Genomic DNA, 23,900 nt, shown 5'->3' with positions numbered 1-23,900 from the left:
TGCCTGAAAACACCCAATGAAGTGTTTGGGTGAAGTGCAATGAAGTGCACAGAGCAGGACTGTTTCAGTGCCAGGCAGCTCTTGCAGTCAGGATGTTCTTTCTCATGTATACCTAAAATCTGCAGAGCACGTGGGTTTTGAGTGCTTCCCACCTTGAAGGACTCCGGTGGGGAGGCTCTGCCTCACCTGCCCCCCCCCCCGTTTTATAGCTCAATCTTGTGCATGTCTACTCAGAAGTAACTCCTATTGCAACCAATGGGGCTTGCTCCCAAATAAATTGTAGCCTCTGTGGAACCTCCCTGTGCAGAAGCAGTCTATCTGCGACTGCAGGCTTGAAGATGGAGGGCTGCCTGGAGCCACCAAAGCAGCTTCAGCCCACCAAGGCTCGGCTGGCGCTCAGCCCCGCCCATCCTTTTCCATATAAGGACATCTTCCGGCTGCTCACCCCCCCACTCTGGGGTTGTTTTACCCCCTCCCTCGCAGCTGGACCAATCAACACACGCTTTCTCTCAGTCTCCACCAATCAGCGTTCCCTCCTGGTGCTTAGGCCCGCCCTCGCCGACACTCCCTGACGTCAATCTTGCCTCTACCTCGCCCGACCCCGCCCGCGCGGGGGCGTCACCCTCGGCCCATCTCCGCCCAATCACGTTCGCCCGGCGTGTCCCGCCAGCCAATGACGCGGCGGCCGGCTTGGGGCGAGGGGGCGGGGGTTGCTCGGAGCTTTCAAAAGGCCCTGCCGGCGCGGTCCCCTACCAGTCCCGCTTCACTCGCGCGCGCGTTGTCATGGCAGCTGCTCGTTCTGCGCTCTCGCCTCTCCGCGTCCTGAGCCGTGCCGTCCTGCCGCCCGGCGGGGGCTGCGGCTGTCGGCACCACCTCCCTGGCGGCGCCCGCCGGCTCCATCTCAGCGGGCTCAGGTACGGTGGGGGGGAGTAGAGCCCCCCTCGGCGGGAGCAGTCTACCTGTGGGGGGCGGCGGCGGAGGTGCCTCCGAGAGCTCGGCGGGGGCGCCCCAGGCCTCCCCCTGCTCCTCCGGCGCGGCGAGCGGCTCCCCCCGGGGCCAGCGGGAGGCTCGTCTCGGCCGCCCCCAGCGGTGGCTTCCGCGCCTGCAGGCTGATGAAATCTCCCGGGCTGCTTGCATGGGGTGCGCGCCTCTTCCGCAGGCTGATGTTCCACCCCTGGGGAGGGGGGCGCGACTAGGCTGGCTGGCTGAGGCTGGGCGTCGAGGACCGGAGGGGTCTGGGGCGGGGGGGGGCTTTGGGGGAGTGAGGGGGCTCCCCATCGGCTGGGGGGCCTGGAAAGAAAAGTGGGGCTGGGGCCATCAGCTGGGGAAATCTGTCCCTTGGGGGTTGAGCTTCAGTATTTGGGGGACACGACTAGGCTGGCTGGATGAGGCTGGGCATCGAGGAGACAGAGATGGGTCCTGAAGTCTGGGGGTGGGGAAGGGAGAGAGGCTTGCCATCTGTGGGAAGAGTCCTAGAAAGAAAAGTGGGGCTGGGGAAATCTGGAAATCCACTGCCTGGGCTTCAGGTGGAGATAGTTGGGACAGTGGAGGGTACAATGGATGGGCTGGCTGGGTGAACATTGAGGAGACCCAGAGGAGTCCTGATGTTTGGAGGCTGGGGATGGGGGGCTTTTGGGGAAGGGAGAGAGACTCCCCATCTGCTGGGGGGCCTGGAAAGAAAAATGGGACTGGAAGGGCACCAGCTGAGGAAATCTGGAAATCCACCCCTTGGGGGTTCAGCTGGAATATTTGAGAGGGGCAGGCTGGCTGGATGAGGCTAGGTGTTGATGGATCCTGAGGTCTGAAGGTACGGGCTTTGGGGAAGTGGGAGGGGCTTACCATCAGCTGGGTGGTGCCCTGGAAAGCAAAGTGGGGCTGGAGGGGCATTAGCTGGGGAAATCTGGAAATCCACCCTCTGGGGGTCAGGTATAGATATTTGGGGTGGGGGACATGACTAGGCTGTCTGGATGAGGCTGTGCATCAAGGAGACCCAGAGGGGTCCTGAGGTCTGGAGGCAGCTTTGGGGAAGTGAGAGGGTCTAGAAGAAAAGTGGGGCTGGGGAAGCCTGGGAAAGGCAGTCGGAGAAGCTGAGGAAGACCCTCCTGGAGGCAGGGATGGCAGGTGGTTGTTTTGAAACACACCAGAGCTGTTGCACAGAGCTGTTAGTGAGACCAAACCAGGAAGATCCATTCTGAAATGTTGTTGGTTCTTGAAAGGGAGAACCTCTATGATTGTAAAAATCCCCTTGAAGGATTGAGGAATGCCTGCCTATGTAAGTCCTTGAATAAAGTCAGAGGAGTAATCCGATGACCAGAAAGGCGGTATATAAATACCTAATGATGATGATGTTGATGATGATTGCACATCTGGCCACATTTCAGGTTCTTGAGCCTTGCCAGAACAGGGGCCACTTGAGTGCTGCACCTGGTGCTGCATGTCTGAGAGGGCAGATGAAACTGCTCTGGCTGCTAAATTATTGCTGTTTGTGTTAAGTGTGTGTTATCTTGCTCTTTGCTATTCAGTCCCAGAGCAACCCGCAGTACAGTGTTATAAAAGAGCAGCAGAGCTGGGCTTTCAGCTACTCCTCCGCCCAAACCTCTGGGTGACCTTCCCAGCAGTTCCATGTAGAAAATTGCAGTCCTTGTGCGAGTGGCTGTTTGCTTGGGCAAACTGTGAGAATGGGAATATTGTTGCTTAAGGGGGGGGCAGCAAGTGGGACATGCTGCTCCTGCCTTGGATTTTCAGGTTGGGAGCAAAGCAAGAACGCTGAAAGGAATGTGAAAGGAGGAGGCTGCAGAATGGGCTCTGCAGTGTGTTCCCTCTTATCTCCTCTTGCCCTGCTGTGCCCTTATCGCAGCAAGGAGCAACATCCTGCAGTTCTGAATCCAAGTTGCAGTTTTTTGCTTTCCAAAAAGCTTTGGAAATTTTAGTCGTGCAGTGAAATAAATAGGCAAAACTAGCAGCGTTTCATAGAAGTAGGTAGGAACCCATTGATTCTGCCAACAGCAGCAGCAAGATGTTTACCGCATAATACAGTGGCCAGTCTTGTGCATTGAAAAGCTCTGGTAAAGCCGCTGGGCTTGATTATATTCCATTGGATATGATCAAGGCAGCGCCTCAGTGATGGGCTTGAAATTATTCAATTGGATTGATAAAATTGGCCTTATGCCATCAAAATGGACACAGTCACTGATTGTGCCAATTTTCAAAAAAGGGGATAGGAATTCACCCTCAGATTATCACCCTATAAGCCTCCTTTCCCTACCTGGGAAACGATATGGTTCTCTTTTATTTAATAGATTGAGCTCTTGGATGGCAGATAATGACATCCTTGGGGATGAGCAAGCAGGCTTTCGAGCTGGTAAATCTGAATTGAAACTATAGATACTACTAACAATTGAAAAAAGGTTAAAACCAATGGCGGATTTTTTATATGAGATTTTAACCAAACGTAAAATGGAGGGAAATCCTATATAATCTACATTTATTTCTGTAATGATGACCTGCTTGAATGCAACTTCTTGTATAAGCTGCTCAGACAACTGTTAAGTTTTATGCCTAATAAAGGTCGATTGTGATTGTGATTGAAAAGCTCTGGTGTGCTTTGCTACGTAATACTTGATGGGTTTTTGCAGCTGCTTGCAACCTCTGGTGAACTCTCAAAAGCAGCACCCTCCCAAGAGTACTTCTCCCTATGGGCTGCTTCACCCACAGATGAGAGCCCTGTAGGGAGCTTACATTTTTTCCCACTGTGGCCCTGAATTAAGGCAGGAACTGGAAGCAACTGGGAAGCTCACAGCACTGTGGGGGGCTGTCTCTGCAGTGCATTTGGAAGATCTCAGGTTCGATCTTGGCAGCATCTCCAAACTGAGCAGAAAATTTCCTGCCTGAGACACTGTAGGAGCTGCTGCCACATGTGTGTTGATGATGCTGAGCTGGATGGACCAAGGGCCTGGCTTGGCAGTAGAAGGGCAGCGTCTGGTGTTTTCTGCAAAATTTCTAAGCATGTTCCTGTGTCTGGAAATTCAGTCTTGGCAGACCTGACTGACTGAGGCTCCCTGATGCATGGATCCAGATCCATATGAGTGCATATGAATGCCCATCAGCAGTCTAAGAAGTCAGCACTGCATTACCAGGTGGGGGTTATTGGGAGTGACAGACTCCTCTTTCATGTATGAAGGAGGCCCTTGCTTCCAGGCATGTTTGTCTTCTGCTGGGAAAACTCTGGATTGCACAAAGATAATGCTAAGTTAGGTATTAAAGAAACCAAATACCTTCATGCAGTTAAATTTAAATATTGTGCTTGTGTTGAGGTTATGTCAAGTTGTCCTGCTGGTGCTTCTGTGACAGTTGCATGAAGAACCTGGTCGCTGCCTCCAAGTGGAGGCAAAATGCCTCGTCTGCTGGGGAGGAGCAGGGGCTTGGCACTCTTCTGGGCTTTTGTTCCAAATGCAGGGCTGCTTTAAGTCAGTACATCGTGTCATTTCTCTTGGTGACCAAAAGTTTTTGACCTCATGGAGGATCCTTGCTGCAGGCTGGGGGACTGAGAACTTGCTTGGGACTACCCTGGGGCTACCCACCATCGTGTTTCCTTCCTAAACTCACAGGGTGCTACCCACTAGCTGCCTCTTCTTCTCAGCTACCTCGGGCAGCGCCATCTTGGTTTGTGTGAGATTTTGTGCAATCCAAGATGGTGGTGCCCAGGAGAACTGGAAAGAAGAAGGCCTCCATGAAAGAAGGGCACCATGACAACAGTAAGTTCAGGAACCGTTGCTTTAAACTATTGGCAGCCTTGTCTGGGAGCTGGCATGAGGAAGTGGTCTGGTCGCTACTGGTCAGGGAGACTGAATAAACTGGGACGGATTGTAATAGGCTGTCACCTGACTCTGGGAACAGGAAGTTCTGAAAACCTTTCTTTGCAGGAACGAAGCTGTGGTCATTTCGGGGAGGAAGCTGGCCCGGCAGATCCGACAAGAAGCCCGACATGAAGTGGAGCAGTGGGTGGCGGCTGGGAACAAGCGGCCCCACCTCAGCGTGGTCCTTGTGGGCGAAAATCCTGCAAGCCATTCCTATGTCCTGAACAAAACCAAGGCTGCCGCTGATGTTGGTATGTCCTTGTGCTTTTCTGCTCCCTGTGAGGGAGGGGGTCTTCTGAAGCACTGCACTCACCACCGCTGACTGCAGGAAAAAGGACTGGGGTATCTGAAGCAGTCATGGCTTGGCTTGCCTTGTGTCTCCTGACCAATTTCGGGGAAAGTGGTGTGGGAGCCTCTTCTGGCAGTGGCTACCGCTATCCCTGCCCTTTGCTAGACTACTTGGTCTGTCAGAGACTTCTTCCAGGCAGAGAGCAGATGGCCACCTGTCAGGGCTGCTGCAACAGTTGTCCGCCCTGAGCAGGGGGTTGGACAGAACTTCAAGGTCTCTTCCAGATCTTGCACTGATCTGGTGGACTGATTGTCCGGAAGTTTGCTTTGGAGTGACCAGTGTGTGCACTTGTGCTTTTAGCTGTTGCCAAGTTACGCCAGAGCTTAGGGCCCTGGTTGACTAGCACTGGCCAGGGACTTCTGCCCCTCTGGTCTGCTGAATTTCCTTTCTCACGAGCCGTCTGCCTTGGCTGCTTCACACATAATATTGTTGCCTCCCTGGTGTTTTTTGACTATTAGCCTGTTTTGCTTGTCTCATTCCTGCTTTGAGGCAGGGGCTGAGGCAGTGCTTCAGAAGTCTGAGTGGAAACATGCAACATGTATGGCTGTTGGTATTTGATACTGTTGGCTTCCACAGCAGCACCAGTGAGGTCAAGAAGTGAGCCCGGGAACTTGGAATGTGATGCTGGCTGCTTCTGCCCTACACGGTAGTTGTTCGGGGCTGTCTTAAGTTGCCTGGCTGTACATGGGTGGGGCTTCACTTGAGATGTAGCTTCTCTCTGATGAAGGTGGAAATGGATCTCCTGAAGACCCCAGGGAGGGGCATACCTGCTGGTCTCTGCAAACTTTGGTTTCAGAGATCAGGGTGCAGCTCCTGGGACTACTGCAGCTTCACTTGCAGATAGTAAGATAGTAAGGGGTAATTCTTTCCCCTCCTTATCCTTATTTCTTATATTTTTCAAGCCATCAGAAAAAACTGGCAGCTCAAAGAGTGTGTTCCATTTTAATAATAATAATAATAACAACAGGTATTTATATACCGCCTTTCTTGGTCTTTATTCAAGACTTTATTCAAGGCGGTTTACATAGGCAGGCTTTATTAAATCCCTTATTAAATAGGAATTTTTACAATTTCAAAGAAGGTTCTTTCTTTCAAGAACGACTACATTCAAGGTGTTTCATTCCGATCTGGCTTCACATTCTGGCCTCCATCCTCCCACGCTCAGAGCAGATGGAATTGCTCGGCTTCAGCTTGTCAGCTGCTCCAAGGTCGCACGGTTCCGGTGGCCTCGAACTGGCGACCTTGTGGATGTTATCTTCAGGCAGACGGAGGCTCTATCCTCTAGACCAGACCTCCTGCCCAGATTTTAGGTCTGCTTATGCTGCTGTTTGCAGGTTCTTGCCTCCTCCCTATTGAGCATCTTTTCAGTCCTTTTAACTGTCAGCCACTTTGCAATTTTACTTTTCATGGACTGCTCAGTATGCTTTTAGGCACTATGGAGTGTCTATGGATCTTCCAGAGGAGATGGACCTGGTGGCTTGTGCTCTGTGAATTCTGATGACTGAATACCAGACTCCTTTTGACCTTCTTGTGTCATTTGTTTCTCGCAGGAATCAGCAGCGAGACCATTCTGAAGCCAGCCTCCATAACCGAGGAGGAGTTACTCGATCTCATCGTGAAACTCAACAATGATGCTGATGTGGATGGCCTGCTGGTGCAGCTCCCCTTACCTGGTGAGTGTGGGCCTGAAGAGGGGCTCCAACGAGGCAGTGGGACCTTTAAAGTGTGTGACTCATACCAGAGGGGTGGAAGGGAGCCAGACTGTGCTCTTGCAGCCCAACTTTCTCCTTAAGGCAGAAGTTTTGTGTAACCTTAATTCCTGTACTTTAATCCACATGGCAGTGTATAGCCTGACAGTTCTGTTTGTCTATTGGGAGTTCACCAGTCAGATGGCTGAGTGGACTTGGAATTTTGGTCTCCCCTTCTGGGCCTGACACTCTAGTCCAGCAATTTTCAACTGGTGTACCATGAAAGGTTCACAGGTGTGTTGGTGAAGTTTGGGGTACAGTGGTTGGAAATAGCTGAAAAACTCTTCCTGGTTCTGTGCCTCTGTGTCTAGGGCAACAGTCTATAGTAACAAATTGTCTGTCCCTTGGAGAAAGCAGAGGAAGAGGAACAGACAATTTGTTACTACAGACAGTTGGTCTAGAAACAGCCGCTGAACCCAGAAGAGTCTCCCGGAAGTGACATCACAAGAGAACACCACAGAGGTGAGTGTTCCGTGAGAAAAATGTTGAAAATAGCTGTTCTAGGCCCTGCCCAGACTGGTGTGCCTGGCTTACTCCTATAGACATTGCTGCTGTTGCTGTTCTTGTGAATCCACACTTGTGTGTCTGGCACTAAAACCCGCACCTTCTTTCCCACAGAGCACATTGATGAGCGGAAGGTCTGCAATGCTGTGAACCCTGAAAAGGATGTGGACGGCTTCCATGTGGTGAACGTGGGCCGGATGTGCCTGGACCAATATTCCATGTTGCCAGCCACACCGTGGGGGGTGTGGGAAATCATCAAGAGAACTGGTAAGCATTGTATGCTGGTGCACGGATCTCCGGGGTCGCCGAGAAGAACAGAGCACCTCACTGTTTTGTATTCTGTGCTGCAGGAATCCCCACTCTGGGCAAGAACGTGGTTGTGGCCGGTCGGTCAAAGAACGTTGGGATGCCCATTGCGATGCTGCTGCACACTGATGGCACGCATGAGCGTCCCGGAGGTAAGGTGACCAGTGACCTCACCCTGGGTGGGTCTTGAATTGGAGGACATTGAAGTGCCTTGCTGCCAGAGATGGCTTTTTTGTTCAGTTTTTTCCTTGTGTGTCTGCAGTGGTGTAGCTAAGGTGGGGCAGGGGGTTTCATTGTCCTGGGAACTATGCCTTGAGGGTGTGCCAACTTGCACCCCATATGGCAGACCCGAGGGGGGGGAAAACAGCCTTTTGAGAGTCGAAGAGGCTGCTGCTTGAGTAAGCTGCCTTCAGGCACTGTACTAATGGCGTGGTCTGCTTTTTCAGGGGATGCCACTGTCACTATCTCTCACCGCTACACTCCCAAGGAGCAGCTCAAGCAGCACACGATCCTTGCCGACATCGTGGTTGCAGCTGCAGGTAAGGAGGCCCTGGATGTCTGAGAGCATCTTGAGGGTGTGCTTCTCGGATTCTGTGGAATAGTTACCCTGCACTGAGGAAGGCTGACCTTGGCACGACTGAGGTCAGCAGAACGCTCAGCTAAGAGCAGTAGGGAAATGGGAACTTTGCCCTTCTGAGCTGCTGCCACCTGTTAACTTCCTCATGTTAATGTCTGTTTTTATTAAATTGCAGGTATTCCTAATCTGATCACAGCTGACATGATCAAAGAAGGAGCTGCAGTTATTGATGTCGGCATAAACAGAGTCCAGGATCCTGTTACTGCCAAACCAAAACTTGTTGGAGATGTGGATTTTGAAGGTATGGGAGGGGGCATGCTATGTGCAAGACCTTAAAAAACTAAGATCCTCTTCTGGACACTGGCTGATTTTTGCCTGGTATCAATGCAGGCAAGAAAGTCCCAAGCCTAGCTGGAGGGGGACCTGCCGATTTGAACTGATAGTGTAACTTTTTCTATAAGGGAGCTCAATACCAAAGAGATCTTGTTACTTAATGTCTCACCAAAAAACTTCCTTGCAACCTAATCGCCCTCCTATGTTGTATGAAGCAGCTGTGGATTTTGAGTCGGGTATGCTGCTGTCAGCAGAGAGGGTTGCCTGGTTTAGAAGAGCTGGCAAGAGTTCATGTGGCTAAAAGCTGTTCTGCAGATCTCTGCTGCACGCACGCCTTCAGATTTCGTTACTGTCCTGTCAGCACAAGCCTCTCCCAGACTGTGAATGCCATCTAGATTAGCCTCTGTCTGAACTGCATTTGGGTTTACTACTTACAGTCTTTATTCCCATCCTCAACCTTGCTGATCCAAAAGTGGAAGACATATTTGAATCAGCAGATGCTGGCTTTGTGTGACTCCTGGCTCTTTTCCTCCAACAGGTGGCGCGGGGGTGGGGGGCTGGGCAGATGTTGCCATGCTGAGCAGATGGGTGTTAGTGGCTCCCAGCCCTTGGAACTGTTTGTGGACAGGGGTTGCTGGGAGGCACTAGGTGGGGGGGCAGTACTCCCCAATACCACAGCACTCTCTTTAGGCTTCCTGCTGGCACAGCTGCCTTGCCAGGTCTGCAGTCAGGGGAGAGGGGCATCTGCCCTGAATTCCTGCCATACCTTGTTTGTTCTGTTGGTGGAAGCTTGAAAACTGGCCAGAGGCACAGCGCTTTGATGTAGTCCTGCTGCTCTTGGTGGCAGTACAGCACTCTGGACCCATTGCTGTGTTTGGAATGGAGAAATCCCTAGGGCTTGATACTGATAGGGGACTCTGAAACATACTACTGGAGCTTGTTTCTGGAAATCCCTGAGGTTCTGTAGTCTGCAAAATGGCAAGGCAGATGGTTGCCTCTGGGCAGTCTGTCCATTGTACGTATCAATGATAAGGCCACACCTGGAGAATTGCATCCAGTTCTGGTTGCCACATCTCAAAAAGGACATAGTGGAAATTGGAAAGATGCAAAGGAGAGCGACTAAGATGATTACTGGGCTGGGGCACCGTCCTTATGAGGATAAGGATACAGAGTTTGGGGCTCTTCAGTCTGGAAAAAAGGCGGCTGAGGGAGGACATGATTGAGACGTACAAAATTATGCACAGGAAGAATAGAGTGGATAGAGAGATGCTTTGGGGACATTCACTAAAATTGAGCGTTGGGAGAGTTAGGACAGAAAATAAAATATTTGTTTACTCAGCTTGTAGTTAGTCTGTGGAACTCCTTGCCACAGGATGTGGTGATGGCATCTTACCTGGATGTCTTTAAGAGGGAATTGGACAAATTTCTGGAGGAAAAGTCCATCATGGGTTACAAGCCATGATGTGTATGTGCAATCTCCTGATTTTAGAAATGGGTTATGTCAGAATGCCAGATGCAGGGGAGGGCACCAGGATGCAGGTCTCTGGTTGTTTTGTGTGCTCCCTGGGGCATTTGGTGGGCCACTGTGAGATACAGGAAGCTGGACTAGATGGGCCTCTGGCCTGATCCATCGGGGCTGTTCTTATGTGTTTATGTCTCTTAGCGTGGCCATACCTCGTGTGGTTGTTGTGACGAGAACCTAAAAGGAAGGGGAAGAGCCTCGTGCACCATCCTGAACTCCCTGGAGGAAGGGCTGAATAGAAATGTGAAAAATCGTTTAGCGTTTCTCTCCCTGCCAACTGATGGGCCTGTCAGTCCATTCTGCAAACCTCTTGCATTGTGGTTTTGACCAGTTTGGTTGTGGAGATGTGGCAGGGGTACAGGGAGCCTGAAGGTTCAATGTGAAGGCAGGCTAGGCATGATTTTCTGTAGCTAGAGAAGATGCTTAGTGCCCGGCTTGGCTCTCATTCCACTCCAGGCAGGTATTTGGATTTGCTGCCCACTTTCTTCCATGCCTCTTGCTTAATTCAGGGCCCATGAGAGAGGGTAAAGGGGGTAATTTGTACCTGGGCCTGGGTTCAGAAAGGGGGCCCAGGAGCCGCAGGCCTTGACTACCCAGCTTGCTGGATTTTCTTTGTGTAACACGTTCCTTACTTCTGCCCTTTTCTTCCAGGAGTGAAGCAGAAAGCCAGCTACATCACTCCTGTCCCTGGTGGGGTGGGCCCCATGACTGTGGCCATGCTGATGAAGAACACCATCATCGCTGCCAAGAAGATGCTAAGGCCCCTGCAAGAATTGGAGGCCGTCAGCACTTAATACTGGACTTTTTTTCCCTCTCAAACAGCGACATTCCAAATCTTCCCCCCACACAGGCTGAGAGTGCAATTGAGGTATTTATTTCTCCACTCCAGAGTATTTATTTAACAAACTGTCAGGGGCACCTGTCCTCTTGACACAGTACGTTATATGATTCCTACCATAAGCTGCTGCCATTTCAATGCAGGAACCAGACATACCATTAGAGATGCAGAAAGCTGGTTGCGACACTTGGGACCCCACAGGCAGACCACCTCTCTGGGGGCCAGGAGTGGGTGGGCATAGTGCAGAACTGTCTTTGTGTATGCTCAGTGCAACTTCCACTAGCCAGCCTCCACCATGAGTCCAGTAGACAGGGATTGATACTGCAGCTGTTCTGGGCTCAAACACTGCTATTTTCTATAAGGCCTTAATTCTGTTATATTTTAATAGCTCTTGTAACAAAGGCATTTATAACTGGGTTGAGTGCTTGAATTGGACACATCTTAACACATGTTGAAAGGGGCTTGAAAATTAGACCATGTTTAGGTGTGGCTGGACACCACCTATCTCAGAAAGGTTCTCCATGCCTGTTCAGCATTGCCTGGTATTGACATGGGCTATTAGTTAATACTTCCAGTTGCATCTGAATAAAAGGTCACATATTGCTTGTATACTTTTTGAATTTTGTTGTGTGTAGGGGAAGGAGGGACAGGGCCAGTCTGCTGAAACCAGTGGGGTCATTGGTGCATTGGGGTCACTACCCCAATGTGCCAGAGCTCAAATTTTGGCAAGGCTCCCTTGTAGGCCTATGACATAAGAACATAAGAACAGCCCCACTGGATCAGGCCATAGGCCCATCTAGTCCAGCTTCCTGTATCTCACAGTGGCCCACCAAATGCCCCAGGGAGCACACCAGATAACAAGAGACCTCATCCTGGTGCTCTCCCCTACATCTGGCATTCTGACTTAACCCATTCCTAAAATCAGGAGGTTGCGCATACACATCATGGCTTGTACCCCATAATGGATTTTTCCTCCAGAAACTCGTCCAATCCCCTTTTAAAGGCGTCTAGGCTAGACGCCAGCACCACATCCTGTGGCAAGGAGTTCCACAGACCGACCACGCGCTGAGTAAAGAAATATTTTCTTTTGTCTGTCCTAACCCGCCCAACACTCAATTTTAGTGGATGTCCCCTGGTTCTGGTATTATGTGAGAGTGTAAAGAGCATCTCCCTATCCACTCTGTCCATCCCCTGCATAATTTTGTATGTCTCAATCATGTCCTCCCTCAAGCGTCTCTTTTCTAGGCTGAAGAGGCCCAAACGCCGTAGCCTTTCCTCATAAGGAAGGTGCCCCAGCCCCGTAATCATCTTAGTCGCTCTCTTTTGCACCTTTTCCATTTCCACTATGTCTTTTTTGAGATGCGGCGACCAGAACTGGACACAATACTCCAGGTGTGGCCTTACCATAGATTTGTACAACGGCATTATAATACTAACCGTTTTGTTCTCAATACCCTTCCTAATGATCCCAAGCATAGAATTGGCCTTCTTCACTGCCGCCGCACATTGGGTCGACACTTTCATCGACCTGTCCACCACCACCCCAAGATCTCTCTCCTGATCTGTCACAGACAGCTCAGAACCCATCAGCCTATATCTAAAGTTTTGATTTTTTGCCCCAATGTGCATGACTTTACACTTACTGACATTGAAGCGCATCTGCCATTTTGCTGCCCATTCTGCCAGTCTGGAGAGATCCTTCTGGAGCTCCTCACAATCACTTCTGGTCTTTACCACTCGGAAAAGTCATTTTGCAGTTTAAACAGAGAAGTACTGGAAAGCTGCAGCAAGGCTGATTTTGTGTACACAGCAGCTGATGAGCCTGAATGTTAGACATTGTTGGTGCAGAGCCAGGAAATGGAATCGGGGGGGGGGAGAGCTAGGTATGCTTCTTCCATGCCATCATTCAGCAATTCCTATCCAAGAGGAGTCAGCTCAAGGTTCACCACCTTCAGGTAGTGTCAGCCAGGCTTTCGTTTTCAGAACACTGCTTCCCCCAGACTCGGACTGTTTTTTCCTTTTTCAATGTGGTCAAGAGCCCATTCCCCTCCCCCCCAATACTGCAGAAAGGCATTAATGTGATTTCATATCTTTGAAAACCAATTTCTTGGCACATATGGGGGAAATATAGGCGTGAGTATTGGTTTCCCATCTCTTAAAAGTTGTTCCCAAAGTAAGCCTCTGTTAAGTTGTGATGCCTTAATAGCTTGGCAGACATTGTCCTGGAAGGAGAAGAGGAACACTCCACAAGCAGAACAGATTGGATAATTTATTAAATGGTTAGAGTACAAACTGTCTACTATAGTAACAAGTGGTTGGACTGCAAATCTGTTGAGATCTGTTGTGTGTGGCTAGAGCATTGCAGTGCACATGGCACTGAGAACTGCAGCCCCATGCCAGCTGCAAGCTGAGGCACACAGTTGTGTGTGGCATAAAATGTTTTGGCTTCCACAGAAAGTGTTTCGATTTGCGTATCCTAGTAAAACCATATTGAAAGAGTAGACTAAGACAACCTGATGATGTCTCTGTGGCAGGCTTTGGCTACTACTGCGGCCTGCTTTGGTACAAAATAAATGAGGAAAATATACAAGGCTGCATTCAAGTTCAAACCGTGATTACAACAAAGATTTAAGTGGTGGTTGCTCAGCCGCAATATTGTCCTAATTTCTTTGAATTCAAGAGTTAAGTAACTTGATAAACAGAAGAATAAATTCAAGTTTTTCTTTTGTTTTAACTTAACTTCCGTGTTTACAAAGTTACAAAGAGAGATCGCTGGGTGTATTATGCTAAGGTTCAGCCAGCTGCAATACTTAGTAGGCTTGAGCTGTACATTGAGTCTGGCTTAGGGAAAAAGGACATTTGCTTAAAAAAAGTCTGTTACTACCTTTGAGAAAAGGTTGAGGAAAAACACACAAGCCAGGTCTCTCAACCTTGCTGCAAGTGCCACTTTGTAGGTATCACCTTTGAGGACTACTGTGTGCAGAAGAAAGCATCTTCTCCAGTTTCCTCCTGAGCGCCAAAGCAACATGGGGCAGTGGACTCAAGGAGAGGGATGAGCTAGTTCTATATCAGAAGAGGAGGAAGGTAAGGTCCTCCATGGACGGTGAACCCAAGAAGCAAAGTCCACCTGATCCTGTGGGAGGGTCTGCGTCCTTGGTGCTTGACTGAGGCCCCTGGTGGTGCAGGGACACTGCAAGTGCAGGGAGGCAGCTGACTGGGTGCATGGAAGCCCAGGAGGTGGGGGGGAAGGGCAGATTATGGGCTAGCTAATAGGCTGTGCCTATTTTTGAAGGGGAATTGCCCTTTAACTCAGGGGGTGGGTCAGGTAAGAAGAAATCCCCATTAGCTAGAAGGGCAGTGCTGTTTAGCCACAAGTTTGGAGTGTGAAATGGCAGGCAGTCGTGCCCAAACCAGGCCTCCTCTCCCTCTCTGTCCCCAACAATGTGGCATGGTCCTACTTCCTGTGCTCACCCCCTCTCAGCCGAGCAGTAATTCCTTGCTCAAAATAGTAGGTGATTCCATAAAACAGTGAAAATTCAGAGCAGAGAAGGATGACAGAGCAACAAGAGCTGGAAGGACTAAGGTTTTGCATAGAGAAGCATTGACATAGGTTTCAAATATCAGAAAAAGGAGATTATGGCCCTTCTCTGGAACTCAGGGTGGGGGACAACAATTTCACACACCCCTTTCTAGAGCCCAGTCACTATTTCACACCAAAACCTCCTAGAAGGAAGCTGCTCTGGGCAAGGCACACCACATCCCAGCCACCCAGATGGTCAGAAGGTCTTTCTTGCTCACCTTCCTAAATCTGCTCTGCTGACTGCAGCTGGATCTTGTTCATTCCTGTTGTATTTTTCAAGCACCCACAAAACAAGCCTATGGGAAGCTTTCGACGGGCAGGAACAAGAGTCTGCCAGCCCCTTCTGGTTCTGTAGTCCTGTGTGTGGTAGAGAGGCACTTAACCTACAGCAGAGCCAGCCCCAAACCACCTGGTCATCACCTGCACAGCCCTCCCCACTGGGCAATACGCCAGCCTCTGCTCCTCCCATTCCCTGGATTAGAAGAGGAAGATGGAGACAGAGTGGAAGTCTGGAGGAGAGGGGATAGGTGGGCTAGACAGTCTCTGGCACTAGTACACTTCCCTTCTGTCCTTGCCTTCTCCCTCTTTTCCAATCTGGGGAGTGGGAGGACAAGGAAGAGAAGAGGAAGGTGGGTGGCTCCCGCCAGTCTGCTGCAGCAGAACTCTCACTTGGTCTCATGGTGGCACTGACCTCGTGTTGTACTCTCCAGGGAAAAAGACCAGTGGCGCCTTCGAGACATCCCACCAAAATCCATGTGAAAAAATAGCAAAGGTCCACCATAAAAGAAGTGGTTCTGGTGCCAGAAGCATCGCACTGGCCACTCCGCAAGATGTCCAAAGGTGGCGCAGTTCCTCCATCCAGAGCGACAGAGGTGCTTGCTGTCTCTGAATGTCTTTGTTCCTATAGGCTTCGCAGTCCTGAAGCACCACCTCCAGGTTGCCTGGGTGGATCTGAAGCAGTGAGGCTGCCTCAGTGTGCCTGACCAAAGAGGGTGGCCTCCAATGAGGTGTTTTCAGGTGCTAAATGCTGTCGTGGTGGCACAAGTTTCAGAGCCCAGCGATCCCCTTGGTTGGACACACAGAATTCTGTTACTTTACATATGTAAAAGCAGAAGGGAGAGCCCTCTGGAACTATAGTGTCGTCTCGCTGCCCATGTCCCGCGGGTGCTTTTCCGTGTCGGTGTCTTCATAGTCCGACTCCATCTCAATCTTCACCTGGGGCACAGCACACATGGGGTTTCGGGAGTAGTTAAACGCGGGCGAGGATGGGCAGGAAATCTTCAGGTGAAGCGTAATGCTGGAAGGAAGGACCGGAGCATGCATCAGTCTTTCACACTAGAACATGCTGGTAACAAGTTTGCAACGTTTGGCTTTCCTGCTTCTTGGACGACAACATTTCTTGGGAGTTGCAGGAGAAAATGCTCCGGTGTCAAAGGGAGCCATTCTGGATGTCACAAGCCTCTACCCTCTTGCTTCCCTGGCCTGGGCGCCAGCCCTCCAAACCTCCCTCATCCTTGCTGTGTGACACATGGCCTCGGCGAGCCCAGGCGGTCAGCGCTATCATTTCCTGTCTGGCATGTGGCAAACTGGGCAGGAGGTTTTCTCTCCCAAGCCAAGCTCCATGTGGGCCAGATAACTGACTGGTGGGCTTCATCTGGCCCACAGGTGACAGTGCCCTCTATTTGTCCCAACCCAGCATTAGAAAAAGACCAATATTGGCCATTGTGATTTCAATGATTTCAAAGCAGTTTACAGACCTATCACCATAGGGAAACATGCACATTTAATTGTCCGGTGCTCCCAATGGAGAGGGATCATGCTCTCGTTGGCATGTTAACCTTTTGAACGTGAAGGCACAGCATGGGGGGGAGGCAGGGTTGGAACTCATAGCCCCCCTCCCCCACATCTTTCAGTTCACCCTCAAACAGCAGTGAGATCATTGCTCTCAGTGTTGGGCAGGCAAGCAAGGCTTGTAAAACGCAGTTAATTTAAAAGGGCTCTTAAGCAATGACGCATTTAAATTATTTTGCATGAAGCAATGAATCATTTAAAGCAGTGGTTCTCCAACTTTTAGCACTGAGACCCACTTTTTAGAATGAGAATCTGTTGGGACCCGCCAGATGTGATGTAATGGCCAGCCATGACATCATCAAACAGGAACATTTTTAGCAATCCTGGGCTGCAATCCTATCCATGCTTACCCAGGAGTAAGTCGCATTTACTATCATTGTTAAAAGCATGCATGCTCTCAAATGCAGTCACATACAATGGTAGCATCAAGTCTAATATATTAAAAATAAAATATTGACATGAATGGGGACCCACCTGAAATTGGCTCGTGACCACCTAGTGGGTTCTGACCCTCAGTTTGAGAAACACTGATTTAGAGGAGTCACAGCAGGACCCATCTTCCTCCCTCCAACTCCGTCTCAGTGCTCACAAAGCCTCCTCTCCAGGGTGCCTAGATGGAATGGAGGACAGAGCGCCAATCCCTTTAACAATCATACATAAGCGGGAATCTTGGCAGGTGCAGCTCAACAGGGAAGGCTTGAAAAGCTGCACCTGCAAACATTCTCGATTCTATGCAATGGTAAGGGATTGGCACTCTGCCCTCCATTCTACTGGTCACCCTGCTCCTCTCCTGCCTGCTACTTTGAGCATTTCCACTCCTTGCCCTCGAAGCAAAACGTGCCCAGGCCAAAAGTTTTGATGGGTCAATGCAGTGGAATAGCTAGAGGGGGTGCAAAGCACTATGTTTTTCAGCCTCACCATAGCATGAAAGGGACCCCCTCCCCTTCAGAGCCATTCCAGGCGGGGGAGTAAAATGGAGGCAAATGCCTTGCTCTGAAAGGGAGGGGCCCCTTGCATGCTGCGGGAAGACTCTCTGCAAAACTCTAGCTATGCACCCCCCATTAGCTATGCCACTGAGTCAATGGAAGGATGAGCCATGCCCTTGTAATGTGCCAGTTGGTTTTGTTACCTGCGATCCAGATCCGAGCCATTTGGAGAGGCATCAGAACGCAAAGCTCCAGCTGGAAGACCTCTTTCCTGGAGGGAAACATAGAGGCACGTGACACCGTTTCAGGGCAAGGCAGGAGCAAACAGAAGGGGGAAGAAGGAAAGGCCAGAGAAGCCATGCCCCAAACATGCTGTTCGCACAAGTGTCACTGCCAGTCAATCCCAGGGTGCCTTTGTCCATTCTCTTTCTCGGAATGAACTCTCATTGCGAGGGGGGGGCTCTTGATGAAGTCCACAAGTCCCACCCCTCAACTTCATTGTTTGATCCAAGTCTCATTTCTCCTGCAGCCTTTGTCAGAAGCCTTTGTCAGGTGTGCCACCAAGGAGGCAAGGGGCTGTCCTCTCGCAATTCAAACACTGGGAATTTTTTTTGGGGGGGGGAAGGGCGTGATCTATGAGACCTGACAGCACTAGGAGCTCATCACATGGCTCTGGTCCAAGACATTCTGGAGCCTGAGATGGCAGATTCTGCGTCCCTCCCTCCCCATGGCCACTTGGCTAATTGACTGGTGACACCTACCAGAAGGTTCTCCTGTGCAAGCCCCCTTACCATGGGCAAGAGCAGAACTCTTGCTATGCACTTCCTGTCCATCCCAATGACATTTGCATAGTCAAGCTTCTTGGTGAGTCTTGCCCCAGGGTCCCATCCCGGTGTCTCCCACTCCACTGCCACCTGTAATGGTCCCCCAAACCTGCTGCCTCTCACCTTGCTCACAGCAGGGCTGCCTCTGATGACTCCGCTGAAGGGGAGCCTTCTTGCAGAAAAAAACGCAAGCACGGCAATCAGACATAGGCACAGCACGGAAGACAGGCAGGCATCACTTCTGCGCAATTCCTCCCCTGTTCACCTTGGGTCACCTGAGTACAGCTTCCTTCTCAGTGCATCTCGCAGGGTCAGCAACTAAAATTCTCCTCCTTGCAATTGTGCCCTTTCCAAAGGGTCAGTGGGGGATCACAGACAGTAAGTTGTAGGATGATGTGTGAGCAGAACCACCCTTAACAACTGCTTAAGAAGGTAAGGGCCTGGCTATATATTGGGTACGCTCAGATTCAGTACCCACATTCTCAGAAAGCACCTCAGTAGCAGTGCTGTGTGGGGAGGTCAATGGCTAGGGAGGTACTTGCTGTGGCGCTACAAGACATTCTGGGGCACAACCTGGAAGCAGCCAGGCACTCTGGAGTGCTACCTGGCCTCTATCAGAGGAGAGGCGGAGCTCATCGCTTCTGCACCTCTCATCTCTCCCTGTATTTGCTGCTGAGCACTGCTAACTTGGCAATTTTGACTATAAAAATGATTGGAATCTTACAGAAATGACATTTATAACATACATCAGTGGGAAATTCTTTATATATACAGGAACATTTGGGGGGGGGGGGTAAAATTGGCAGCCTGCAGCTACTGCCAAGGGGACAGAAAGGGCCATATCCACAACCCACCCAGTTCAGAAACCCTCTTGGGGGCACCCACCCTGCAGCGTCCAAATGAACAGGTGGAGCACACCTCTGCCATGTTCAGTTACAATGCGCTCCGACTTGCTTAAGGCATTGCCAGAGCAAGTCACATCACACCAGCCTAGTATGGCTTTATGAGGGATGCTGCATCTTGCAGTCCTGTGCCTGTTGTTTGCCATTCTGGAGACTAAGGGGCACACTCAGGCTAGAAGCACTTTATTAATCAAAAGGCAAGCTGAAGCCATGAGGAAAAGAGGGTTTCTCTTACGGGATGCTAGCACAGGGAGCAAATTAGTCTGCAGAACTCCTTGCTACATGACGTGGTGATAGCATCTGGCCTAGTTGCCTTTAAAAGGGGATTGGACAGATTTAAGAAGGAAACGTTCATCACAGTCCATGCAACCACCTGGTTTTAGAAACAGGCTACCTCAGAATGCCAGGCGCAAGGAAGTGGCAATAGGTTGCAGGTCTCTTGTTGTCTTGTGTGCACCCCAAGGTGGGCCATTGTGAGATACAGGAAGCTGGACCGGATGGGCCTTTGGTCTGATCCAGAAGGGCTCTTTTGACATACTTATGAAAGTTCTCACCCCATCCAAAGTCTCCGTGGGTTGTGGAATGTTCCAGCTCCCCCCAAATGAGCCTGCTCACTGTCCCTCTAGCTGCAGCTTTGACTCAAGAAATGCATCAGTCACAAGTTAGTTAGATTAGTAACAAGCACAAGGTGCAACCCGTTAGCATGTGAGCCTGGACAAAACCTGCTCAAAAGATGGGGGTAGGAGGGTTTGCCCTTTCACACGGTTCCCATTTGGATGTGATGGTTCTCACGCAAGAAGCAATTGATCAGTGGTACCCAAAGGCTTCCGAGTTGTGGAGAGTTAGCTGTTAGTTCAACATCTGCTCGAACCTGAGCGTATTACTTACGGGATGTGCAATGGACATTGTTTGGGGGCTCTGATGGGACGGGTTCCAGTGGGAGCGTGATAACAGAGGGAGTTGGGAACTTGGGCTGGGGAAAAAGTGGAAAGAGACAGGCAATGAACGTCTGTTGGCACAGACATCTCCAGGTTGATGAGATTGGTTGATGATCTCCTCCCTCTGAAGGAGCAGGTCCGCAGCTTGGGGGTTCCCCTGGATCCACAGCTGCTCCTGGAGTCCCAGGTGGCGGCGGTGGCCAGGGGAGCCTTTGCTCAGCTTCGGCTGATTCGCCAGCTGCGACCGTACCTAAGCTGCGCGGACCTGGCCACAGTAACCCATGCCCTAGTGACATCTAGATTAGATTATTGCTATGCGCTCTACATGGGGCTGCCTTTGAAGACGGTCCGGAAATTACAACTAGTACAGAACGCGGTTGCTCGTGTGGTTGCCGGGGCACGTGGGTTTGACTCTGTCGAGCCGTTGCTCCGGCGGTTACACTGGTTGCCGGTTCTGTTCCGGGCCAATTCAAGGTGCTAGTTTTAACTTTTAAAGCCCTTTACGGCTCGAGTCTGGGGTATTTGAGGGACCGCCTCCTTCCCTACAATCCGGCCCGTGCTCTTAGATCTTCTGGGGGGGCCCTTTTGACTGTGCCGCCACTAAGAGATGTGAGAGGGGTGGCGGCCAGGAAGAGGGCCTTCTTGGTGGTGGCCCCCGAACTGTGGAATACCCTCCCCTTAGAACTGAGAACTGCTCCCTCGTTGCTAACGTTTCGGCGTGGACTGAAGACCTTTTTATTTCAAAAAGCTTTTAATTGTTGACAGGCTGGCTGGCGTTCTTGCTTTTTATTTGAAAATCCACGGGGTTTGTTTTGTTTTCAGCTTTTTAATCATTGTAAATTGTTTTTAACTGTCTTTCATGCTGTATTTTTAAATTGTTTGTTAGCCGCCTTGTGTGCCCATTGGGCAAAAAGGCGGGGTACAAATTAATAAAATAATAATAATAATAATAATAATAATAATAATAATAATAATAATAATAATAATAATAATAATAATGAGAGACTCAGGCAGGGAGCACAATACGTTAGCCCCTTAGTGCAGAAGGCATCTCACCCTCTCCCACCTAGCCTCTGATTCGAACAGTATGCTGGACTGAAGGCAAGACAGTTCTAAAACACCTTCCACACCTAGTTACATATGACCATAATTCACAGTCACACAAGATGGGGAGAAGCTATTTTGTCTGGAATGTTTGGGCTACTTAAAAAAGCACCTGGACTCTCCTAAGGGAGAGGGATGGGCCAAACTGCTAAACAGTTCATTTGGTAAAGTGGCTGCTGGCTTGACCTCAGTACTGACATTAAAATAAAACCCATTTTCATCCCTTGGGGTATTTAGAAATTAAATAATGAAACTTCTGTTTTTAAGCAAATGATCTTTGCATACTGCAGGCTGATTACCCCTTATCTGGACGCTCAAAATTCAAACTATTCCAAAATCCGGACATTTTGGGGCCACTACTTTTTCCTCACACTTGACCAGCATCACGCTGCTACTCACCCAGCGAGGAAGCCAGCAGTTCTTTTTATGGTTTCCATTCCAGGCGCACTTTTGTGCCACCCAGTTAGGAAGCCGGTCGGACTTTTTTTGGTCAGCGTGCTCAGCATGACCCAGTGAGAAAGCCAGAAGGAGTTTTCATGCAGCTGGCCACAGCACATTGCAGTATGGGGCACATGCCAGCACTAAAGAGGCCAGTTTATTCCAGAATCTGGAAAAATCCAAGATCCAGAAAGCTTCTGGCCCCAAGTGTTCTGAATATGGCCTACTCGACCTGTACAGTGTATATGTATGTGCGCTGCATGTTCAATCGTGTACTCTGTGCTCAGGCACATATTATCCTCAAGTACCACATGAGGGTAGTACCACAGAGAAAGAACTCCTGGAATGAATGAAGGCAGTTGATTTCTAATACTGATTGTGGTATGAGAAACTACAGAGAGGCACTATGAAAAACAAATGATGGCAACAGAAGGATCTCTCCCCACACATATACCTGCCCTCCACAGCAGTCCTGATCAGGCTGCTATTGAAATCAAAGTCCACTACACTAGACATGTCAGGTGTAAACAGGCCCCAAATCCTGTAGCATGCATGGAAGAAGGAAGGAGAGATGCTAGACCCTGAGGGCTCTACCAAGCAGTGGTGTAGCTAAGGGAGTGCAGGGGGTAGCAGTTGCACTGGGCATCAAGCTTTAGGGGGGCAACAAGCTGAGCTTGACACTAGTGACCAAAATTGTGAAAATCTTGGTATGTATGAATAATACCATCATGTTATATATCACTGGAAAATTAATTTAATGCAGAATGCAATGAAACAAACTGCACTGGAATATCTGTTTTCTATCAAAAGTTAAGGCCAATTAACCAGAAAATGAAAACACAACAGACTCGTGGAACAAAAAGTGGATTTGCTTAACTCCAAACTGACCTATGAGACTGATTGTTCTGAGTGCCAATGAGATGTTATTATGATGCAGCATGGAACCAATAACTTTTTATTTATTTACTTAATTAAGTTTGATTTTGTCATGCATGGGGGGCTACAAAATCTTCTTTGACCCCAGGTTGCAGATAGATGCCTTAGCTATGCCACTGACTGGAGTGAGGCAGCGGAGCAAGTCGGTGGTGAACCGCTGGGGGGAGGAGGTGGATTCCTCCCAATTGTCACTTTTTAAAAAGCCTGAGTGTGATGTCACCTCCGGTAGTGACATCACTTCCGGGGCAACATTTTGAGCTTCTGGGGCTACATGATCATTAGCTACGCCACTGCTTCCAAGTCACTCCAACATCACCTGAAAAGAGACCATCACTCCCTGTGAGGCAGTGAAGACCACCAATAGCAGCTCAGCAGCACCTCCTTCATTGGACTGGAGGGCAGCAAGGTGCACAAACCACAACAGCTGCACACTCCTGTATCTTTGGCCCGTGGAGCTCAGGGCTAAACCAGGTGGGGCACTCAGAGCTCCACGATCAGTTCTCCTGAATTTTTTGAAAGGTAAAAGCTGCTGTATTGCTGGGGGAGATGAAATTGGGGTCATGGCACTGGGGAGGGGGGAGCTTTTAATTCTGATCTCTCAGCTGCTATTTATAGAGTACCTGCATGTTTCTCCCTGCAGGACAAATGGCAACATTCTATTTTTTTTTTTTAAACTGTTGTGGGGGAAGGGTTACCCCTCCTTTCATACAGCACCAAACCAAAAGCCCCTCCCTGTAGCTGGTTTTTCAAATGCCATGGGAGACCTGATTGCCTGTGGCCACATCTAGATGTCAGGCTAGAATGGGAGGCCTTGGGCTTTCTGACATGGCATTTGCCTGCCCTTCTTTCATGTGTGTGAAGCAGACACCCACGTGGAGGCGCCATCATTGCTATGGTGGCCCCACAGCACAAGGGAAATGTGTCCAGTACAAGCCCAATAAAGTTTGTCATGCCCTGATCAGGGAGAGCATGACTAAACGTGAGTGAAAGCAAGAAGTGTGAGCCCCTGGGCACTGCCCCCAACCTCACTGACACACCTCGTCACTGCTCTCCGCCTCCTCGCCCTTGTTGCCTTTCCGCTTCTTCTTCTTCTTGTCGTCTTCTTTCTTCTTGTCCTTCTCGGGGATGATGTTATCAATCCAGGCCAGGTCATGCTGAGAGAAGACAAAATCCAGCATCTTCCGGACCAAGATCAAAGCTAAAATCTGAAAGAAAGGCAAGATTCAGCCACCCAACGCTCCACTGTGGTGTAATGGGCTGGTCCAGAGTCTTTGGCCTTTCGCTGTCCAGAAGGAGCTTGGCCAGGCACCAAGCAAGGCCATCAAATGGTCATAGATGAGATAAGCCTGCAGCTGCCAGGCAATGTTT

At 50.0% G+C, this 23,900-nt stretch overlaps 2 protein-coding genes across 2 annotated transcripts in view; one reads left to right on the top strand and one right to left on the bottom strand.

Annotated features, from left to right (window-relative positions):
- The first annotated feature begins 766 nt into the window (after positions 1-766).
- MTHFD2 (methylenetetrahydrofolate dehydrogenase (NADP+ dependent) 2, methenyltetrahydrofolate cyclohydrolase) lies at positions 767-11,642 on the top strand. Its single transcript, XM_066639425.1, has 8 exons — positions 767-914; positions 4,923-5,107; positions 6,756-6,878; positions 7,572-7,724; positions 7,808-7,915; positions 8,210-8,302; positions 8,516-8,641; positions 10,847-11,642. The coding sequence occupies exons 1-8, from the start codon at positions 784-786 to the stop codon at positions 10,987-10,989; spliced, it is 1,062 nt and encodes a 353-aa protein (XP_066495522.1). The 5' UTR covers positions 767-783; the 3' UTR covers positions 10,990-11,642.
- A 5,984-nt stretch (positions 11,643-17,626) lies between these two features.
- The window catches only part of SLC4A5 (solute carrier family 4 member 5), a 74,834-nt gene continuing 68,560 nt past the window's right edge, over positions 17,627-23,900 (bottom strand). The window contains exons 23-25 of the mRNA XM_066639732.1: positions 23,570-23,737; positions 20,001-20,089; positions 17,627-17,678 (exon numbers count right to left, since the gene is read on the bottom strand). Of these exons, the coding sequence (XP_066495829.1) occupies positions 17,627-17,678; positions 20,001-20,089; positions 23,570-23,737 (309 nt within the window). The remainder of the gene's footprint in view (positions 17,679-20,000; positions 20,090-23,569; positions 23,738-23,900) is intronic.

The sequence above is a fragment of the Tiliqua scincoides genome, chromosome 11 (assembly GCF_035046505.1).
Source record: "Tiliqua scincoides isolate rTilSci1 chromosome 11, rTilSci1.hap2, whole genome shotgun sequence".
Lineage (NCBI taxonomy): Eukaryota > Metazoa > Chordata > Lepidosauria > Squamata > Scincidae > Tiliqua > Tiliqua scincoides.
This window is presented reverse-complemented; position numbering and strand designations above follow the sequence as displayed.

Excerpts from the sequence above, each read along its gene's own strand:
- MTHFD2 (XM_066639425.1), top strand. The coding sequence starts at position 784 with ATGGCAGCTGCTCGTTCTGCGCTCTCGCCTCTCCGCGTCCTGAGCCGT. Across the intron at positions 8,303-8,515 it reads CATCGTGGTTGCAGCTGCAG|GTATTCCTAATCTGATCACA; the intron begins GTAAGGAGGCCC and ends ATTAAATTGCAG. Across the intron at positions 8,642-10,846 it reads TGGAGATGTGGATTTTGAAG|GAGTGAAGCAGAAAGCCAGC; the intron begins GTATGGGAGGGG and ends CTTTTCTTCCAG.